This window comes from Lactuca serriola, chromosome 1 (assembly GCF_051521515.1).
Source record: "Lactuca serriola cultivar US96UC23 chromosome 1, Lser_US96UC23_V15, whole genome shotgun sequence".
Taxonomy (NCBI): domain Eukaryota; kingdom Viridiplantae; phylum Streptophyta; class Magnoliopsida; order Asterales; family Asteraceae; genus Lactuca; species Lactuca serriola.
Window position 1 is genome coordinate 247,485,744 of NC_136408.1, and position 8,209 is coordinate 247,493,952.

Here is an 8,209-nt window from a genome sequence, read left to right on the forward strand (position 1 = left end):
TAGAATATGTATTACTTCAAGGGTACGTGTTCCGGACATAGAGGAAATCAAATAAGATAATCATATAAAATAAAAACCAACTTACGTGAAGGAAAATCTAGATTGGCCCACTAAACTAGCACAGCCAAAACAAAGTAGAGTTATTCGCTAAAATAATATTATTTAAGTATATTTAAGTGTGATATATGTCTATATTGCCACTTTATGTCGTTTATCACAAAATTATCATCTAACAGACTAACACGTTAAAAGAAATCCACAAATTCGTGAGAATATTTTTTCTGACACGAAAAATCCTTTTATAACAAAAACCGGTGAAAATTTTAGCCACAAATAAAATAAAAATGGTGAACCGGAAATCCTTAAAATTGCATAAAATAAATATTTCTGGAAAAAAAATAAGAAAGTCTAGTCGAAATGATTAAGATGCATGGTTTGTAGTATTTAGGCTGTAGGTTCAAAATCTAATACACAATGAAATGTTTTTTTTTCTACTTTTGAATTCCATATTTATAAGAAAAATGTTGTTATTCGTTTTTTAGATATTTTTTATTTAACTAATGTTGTGCTCATGAAAAAAGAAAATGCTTGCAAAAAACATTCTTCCAAATTCACGAGTTTGAGTATACTCGTAAATTCGTGACTAAAAATAGCATATATTTAATAACAAAAATAACCTTATGAATTCACAAAAAAATTTAACGATTCATATGATTATCTAATTGATAAAAATAAAATGTGATCATTTGGGTCTATATCACACACCTATATTATTTTAGAGAACAACTCTAATCATGGTTAAGTTATCTTTTTAAGGTAAATAGACTTATGTATATTACTGATATTATTGTAGTTGAGCATGTCTCAAATTCAGATTATGAGACTTGACTTGAAGATTTAAGAGATTATCTTATAATTCCAATAACTCGAATAATGAACTTAATCAAAACTAAAATCTCAACAATCGTTCCCTTATCTTGTATCCGGAATTCAACATATTGGTGTAAACGTAGAGTTAACAAAATCCACATTTTGCAAATCTCGAGCTTTATTGATTACTAAAGTAACCTTTGTTAATTCTAACAACTTTATTCTAGTTATAAGTTATAATAAACTATAATATCAAAACAAATACGTCAAACACAACTTATTGAAGTGAAGTCTTTCACAAGATCGAGACACTTCACGCATATTTTTTTTATCATACTCCCAAAGAGAATACTAATTTTATTTAAGTCACACAGTTCGATAAATAAATTTGAATATTAATTAAATATTTTAACAAATAAATCAATGATTGTAGGCGAAGCACAATACTATTATGGATTTATGGGTAATGGCTAAAGTACATTGCTTATAACAGAAAAAAGAGCAACTATTTTCCTATTCTCAGCAATTTGCCGGATTTCTAAAATATGCTTTAACACTAACAAAATTATTTCGAAGTCAAATGTCTAAAGTACCCTTCAACAATACAAAAAACAACCCAAGATATGATAAATTGACAATGACATCATAAAACATTTAATTGCACAAGGATCATATCATTTTAATCCAACTGCATAAACTGAAGATGTAAAATGTAAATCATAAGAACCGAAATAGAAATTGCAAACCCTAGTATCTTGTCACTAAAAGTTTTAGGTCAAAAACAATTAGCATCACCTAAAACTTATGATCCAAAAGAAAAAAAAAATCAAAACCAAAACACTTAGCCACCAAATTGTTCTTTCGTTCACAATCCCATCTCAAATCTAACATCATAAACAGTTAAACACAACAAAAAAAGAAAAAAACACGAAAATTGTCGCATCAAAGAACAAAAATCATACCTTTTTTTTTAAGATTGATCAGCAACATCTGAAGTTAAATCTTTCACCTTTTTGTCCTCAGTTTCAGCATTTGAGCAATGATTCTTCAAAACGGTTGCAATGTCAACCTCAGATGCACCCGCAAGCTTAAACCGGTCAACCGCAGTGTCCAAATTTTCCTTCCAACCGGTCAAACCCAATTTACACTCAACTTGAGATCTTTCAAAAAGCATATTCCCCCAAAAAAGATGTATCTGAGACCTCATAACAGCCGCCTGTTCTGCCGCCTCATCACTGTTGACTTTTTCTTCACCACCACTCTTTGACTTCTTCTTCAAAGATTCTTCTTTCTTGCTGATGAAATTCGGATCTTTAGCTTCTTTCGCTCTTTGTTCTTCAAGCTTCTCCCACATTTCGGTTGCGGATTTCATCTTCTCTTCAGCACTATCGAAAAGCTTAATCGTTTCAGTCGGGTCCCACTTTGACAAATCGTCTTTTTTTGCAACAACAAACGACCAATAAAGTTTCGCCATTTCAAATTGTTGTTGGCCTAACGCGAGTAACCCTTCGTAAAAATCGGGTTTTATCATCAATGCTTCTTCGTATTTTTCTCTTGCTAAAGTGTACTTCTCTTTCACCCATTCGTATGCTGCTTGAAGGCGTGTGGACACTGTTTCTTGATCCCCGGAATCATCGATCGGAATCCGTTTCCGGGCTGCACACATGTGAACGTTTCCCCAATTGAAAAAAGCCAAAGCCGCCACTTCTTGGAACTTTGAAGCCGCTTTGTCGAATAGAGTTTGAGCTTCTTCACTTGTTACGGTTTCTTCCAAGGCTTCGGAACACAATTCCATTCCGATCTCGTGTAAGTCGATATGAGCATCCGGGTCGATTCCGACGTGGGTCCGGAATAACTGAGCGAATTCAAACAACCAATCGTCCATTTCAACTTCTTTCAACTCCGGATCATCAGGTATTTTTTCGGCTTCTTTTTCCGGTTTTTGTTCACTTTCGGAATTGGAATGGGACCCGTTGTTCTCCACTTCAATACTCTCGATCTCAACCGGTTTTTCTTCTTCCACTTCTTCTTCTTCTACTTCTTCTAACAATGGTGGCTCCTGCTCAGGGGTAACCTCGACAATATGCAATTTCAAAACCCCAAATAAATCGAATTTTTCGGTATCGGGTTCTTTATCAGGAAGCACAAGACCATCTGCAATCGATTCAGCCAATCTGAGCTCACGGGTACATGTTATAGTCACTAAATCTCCATCATCATCTTTGTATTTAATCAAAACAGACTTAGAAGATGGAAACCTTTTGCTCACAATCTCTCTCAAAACTTTAAAGTTACAGTTCACTGGCATTTGGGCGAGACGTATATCATGATCATACACAAGTTTCAAAGGTCTCCATTGAATTGCAACCTCTAAAGCTTGCAGTTTTGAAGATAACACAACCTTTTCCTTTTGGGAATCCTTATCACCATTAGCAGTAGGTTTATTGGAACCACCATTAGAAGGCTTCAAAACAAGCTTTGGCATTTGGGTGGTTTTGACTTCAGGGTCAATCTCAATAGGTGGGACCGGATAAGTCTTATTGTTGGGAACACTGACCGGAACAGAAGGGGCGGTGCCCGTCTTTTTTGGAACTGGACGGGCAGGCAGACAGGGCCCGAGTCCAGCAATTGGGGCTCCGCGGATGGCGGAAGCCCCTAAAGCCGCCGGTGAAGGGCGGCTATGGAGGTCCTGTTGGGCCTCCTGGCGAGCCCCAATGATTGGGGCTCGCAGTCTTCGGGCAATTTCCAAAGCATCGCGATGATTTGGTTCGGCTCCTAAGAGTGTTTGGACATCCAACATTGCCATTTCATACTTCCCTACAGCTTCAAAAGCTCGAGCCCTACGAAGCAATGCTCGAACATATTGGGGTTGAACTTGAAGTGCCATGGAGCACTCGGAGATCACAGTTTTGTAATCTATGGGCTTCATTTGCATCAAACAAGCGGCTTTATTGCTGTGGTAGACAGCTCGATCTGGGTGGGTTTTTGGGGTGAGTTTAAGAGCGTTCTCGTATTGTTCAAGTGCACCCACGAAGTCTCTTGATTGAAACCTCTTGTTGCCTTCTTCTTTAAGCTCGTGAGCTCTCTTTAAGAAAATAGTTGGATCCAAATCAATACCAACACCGCCATTAGGTGTTATTGATGACGGTTTGGTGTTAACTCCCGACACTTGACTCTCGGTTTGACTAGGGTTTTGATTTTGATTGACAACGCCACCCTTCTTCTTCCTACCTCCAGATTTCCCCATTCTTTCTGACTAAAAACTGTATTTAATCTAAATCGAACTGAAATGACGAACTGTCTAACTTGCAGAATGCTAGATGATAAATTAATTCGTGAAATTGAGATATTAGAGATAAATTTACCTAGCTCTTGACGAAGTACACTCCTTTTCGAGCCGATTAAAGCGAATGAGATCGTTTTGCACGAAATTGAATCTTCTTGATGGAAATTGAAGATTCAAGAGTTAAAAAGATAGGATTTTGGGGGGTTTTAGGGAGGTTCTTCCGGTTGAACTCGAAACCCTAGATAGCAGTACCTGATGAGCTAGAATATCAATTGGAGAATGGGGGGCCTACTTGTTTTATATAATGGTTTTCCGCAACATTGTTTGGGGCTCCATTACTTTGATTTGAGTAATTACATAATCGTCCCTCTACTTCTTCGTCACGTATGTTTTGTCCCTTAACTTTGTATTTGCATTTTCATTTGCAATATAAAAAGCTTTTGCCATTTTATTTATGGTCCTTTAGACCCATAAAAAGTCATTGGTACCAAGTACGTGCACCTATGCTAGAAGGATTTATAAGTTATATGTGTAAGAAAATAAGTTTTATGTACAATATTGGTTATTGGCGCTTTAACTGTAAATGATATAATTGGTTATTGTTTTAAACTGTATATAAACAGAGACAATGTTAGGGAAAAATCCAAAATTGTCTAACATTTCATTTAAGGATAACATTGCAATTTAAAAAAGAAAAATCAACGTGTCAATCATATCTGCCTCTCATCAACGTTTTTGGTCTTTGGTCTGACATTTGGTTTAATTGTGTATTTCTCGCCTCATAATACCCCTAATGTGATGGGTTTTGAGCATATCTACATTCTTATGTGCACATGCAACCCTACTTCCTTTAGATTTAGGTTTTTCTCAAGTTATACATGCAAATAAGATTTCCAAAACAATAACCCTAATCTAGCATACAAAATTCGAGATCCATGTAAAACTAGGGTTTAAGAATTTACCTTTCTTGTTATCTAGTAACAACAAGTAATCCACAGATGATCTTGACTCTTGAAAGCTTGAGTGTCTCACGTGTTGCACCTCTAATGGAATCACAAACACCAAAAGCAAAGGATGAGTGAGAGAAAGGGCAGAAATTGGCTAGGGTTTCTCCTTATGAAGTAGTGGCCGATTTCAAGAGGTCTAGGGGCCTTCATATACTTGTGGTTGCTAGGGTTTCAAGGTGGAAACCCTAATCTGATTGCTTAAGCCTTAAGCAGTCCATGGATACCTTCTAGAAGGCCTTGGACGAAATCTCTATAGGGCCTCCTATAGATTTCGTCCAACCTATTCCAAGGTAGTCCAACAACCCAGTTTGCAACTATCAATGATTTGTAATATCAGTCCTTGTTCTTTTAATCAGTTCCTTTAATCCCAAAATTAATTCCAAATTAATTTCTGATTAATACTAGTTAAGTAATATGATTTCTCAATTAATATATTATTCTTATAATTGTAACATCCCGAGTTCAAGAGTGCAAGTTCAAGGTTCAAAGTGTAAATAAGGATGGTCAACTCGGCGAGTCCATGGGTGGACTCGGCGAGTAGAGTCGCGATTCTGGTCGCGTGTAAAGTGGCCAACTCGGCGAGTCGGCGGCTGGACTCGGCGAGTTGGTGCTGAAGAGAGAAAACCCCTAATCTTCGGGGTTGCACCCTATTTTAAGGACTTAATGCCCTCCCCTCAGTCCCCTTAGCCCTTTTTGAAGTCGAGAAACCCTAAATTCGTTTGTAAGAGCATTGGAGAGCATTTGGAACCTTGATAAGTGCTTGGTGAAGAGATCTTTGAAGATTAAGAAGGTTGGAGCAATGGGCTTTGTAGAGATTTGGTTCATTCTTCAGTTGGAGCTTCCTTTTGAGGTAATAATTCGTTGCTGGAGCTTTTGAGCTTCTAGATCTATCATTGTGGAGTTTTTGGGAGCTTATTTAGAGTTATTTCGGGTTGGAGGTTGGATCTGAGGTTGCTACCTCAGATCTGGAATAGAGATGATCCAGAAGTGCATAAAGCCCCTGTCCTTGAGTTGTTAGTGAAGCCTTCTTGTCCCAAACCCTAGCCCAAGAGTGTTTTATGCTTAGATCTCTTTGGATTCACGTAAAGTTTGCCACTTTATGTGATGGATGGGTTGTAGGAGAGTAGATCTATGGTTGGGAGTCCCTGCATGGCTTAGAAAGCCACTGTATGGATTAAGAACTAGAGATACTCGGCGAGTCACATGGGTGTACTCGGCGAGTTGGATGAAGATAGGCAGGAACTCGACGAGTTGGAAGAACAACTCAGCGAGTCTGTTGAAGATTGCCTTGAACTCGGCGAGTCTGTTCTTAGACTCAGCGATTCTGTTCGAGGAGTCCTAACCTTTTCTGGTCAAGCGGTGAATCGGCGAGTCGAGGGATGACTCGGTGAGTTGAACATGAAGGGACTCAGAGCTTGCTGGACTCAGCGAGTCTTGGGGCGACTCGGCGATTTGAGTCGCGAAATGGGAAGTTTTCAGAGCCTAGGGACTCGACGAGTCAGAGGGTTGACTCGGCGAGTAGAGTCAGTCAGGAAGTTTGACTTTGACCAAGGGTTGACCAATTGACCTCCAGGGGTATTTTGGGTGATTATTAGTATTTATTGGTTTTCGTTATTTGGTATTCACCAGTGGTGAAGTTCGTATCGGAGGTTGGAGCAGCATGATCTTATCTCTTCAGTCAGCAGTTGCGAGGTGAGTTATCCTCACTATATCAACAGGTTCTAAGGCACCAAGGTTGGCCCTTTATCGGATTGTAATCGGGGTAATGTTGTTATGTTATTGCTTTGCTATGTTTGCATCCTGGTAGTTAGGATGGTATATGTTAGAGACTTGGTTAAGGTCGGTATCCTGGTATATAGGTGTAACAGCCCAAAATCTCAAGTATTGTTAAATTGCAGTTTGGGGTGTTTTAAAGGGGAGACTCGGCGAGTTGGAGCCAGACTCGCCGAGTAGGGTCGCAGAGTTGGTCGCGGGTTCGCGACTGGACTCGACGAGTCCAGGTATGGACTCGGCGAGTCGACGCTGTTCAGCAGAAACCCTAGCCGTTTCGTATTGGGTCGTATTTAAGGGTTGTTATGTCGTCATTTCACGTCTTTGGCCGATTGTGGAGAACCCTAGACGACTGTGGCATCTGGAGCAAAACTTGAAGGCCATTATTGACTTTGAAGGAATTGTGGTGCAAGAAGAGGAAGGATTTTGGCCAAAGGAAGAGCAAGGGGGTCGAGTTCTGAGGTTTGGGGACACAGAGAGTATGTTTTCAGGTAAGGTTTCGGATCATTCCTGTTATTTTGATGTGTACACGAATTTAGGGTTTATGAAACCCATTTGGAGATTTGATGGATTATTATGTTGTTATACAAAGGTTTCTACCCTAGTAATAGGATGATTAGAGGTCCAGAAGTCCCATGAGTGTGTATCTCGGGAAAAACGTATCTCAGGAAGCAGTTGGATCGACTGCATGGCATGGACTCGCCGAGTCGGATGATCAGACTCGGCGAGTAGCTTGAAGATTCACTGGGACTCGCCGAGTTGTTCTTCAGACTCGGCGAGTGGAGTCGGGGTGGCCCCGCGATTCTTCCAGGAGTGACTCGTCGAGTCAATGAGGATACTCGACGAGTAGAAGGGGAATCTTAGAGGATTGAAGGACGACCAGACTCGCCGAGTCGCCAGGGAACTCGCCGAGTCCAGTCGAGCTGACAATGGACTGTTGACTAGAGTTGACCTGTGTGTAACGTTGTAGGGTCAGTTAGCGTGGGAGATAGAAGTATTAAAAAGAGATATATGATGAGACAGGGAGCTTGTAGCTCGGAGGACCAAGTGCAAGAGATTTCAGGAGTTGCTATCTTCCCGTGTCCGCGAGGTGAGTCTTCTCACTATACCTCACCCGGAAGGGTTTGATTGTGTGACCGGAAGGTCAAGTATGTTATGTGTTATGTTTATATGCTATAAATGGAAAGTTAGCTGCTACGCGTGATATACATGCTTATATATGGGCCGGAAGGCAAAGTATTATGTGACAGAAAGGTCAGGTATGATATGTGATATA

At 39.7% G+C, this 8,209-nt stretch overlaps 1 protein-coding gene across 1 annotated transcript; it reads right to left on the reverse strand.

Moving 5' to 3' along the window:
- Positions 1 to 1,602: 1,602 nt before the first annotated feature.
- PHOX2 (Octicosapeptide/Phox/Bem1p (PB1) domain-containing protein / tetratricopeptide repeat (TPR)-containing protein) lies at positions 1,603 to 4,430 on the reverse strand. Its single transcript, XM_078998697.1, has 2 exons — positions 4,236 to 4,430; positions 1,603 to 4,144 (listed from the first exon to the last, which is right to left on the reverse strand). The coding sequence occupies exon 2, from the start codon at positions 4,115 to 4,117 to the stop codon at positions 1,841 to 1,843; it is 2,277 nt and encodes a 758-aa protein (XP_078854823.1). The 5' UTR covers positions 4,118 to 4,144; positions 4,236 to 4,430; the 3' UTR covers positions 1,603 to 1,840.
- Positions 4,431 to 8,209: the final 3,779 nt, after the last annotated feature.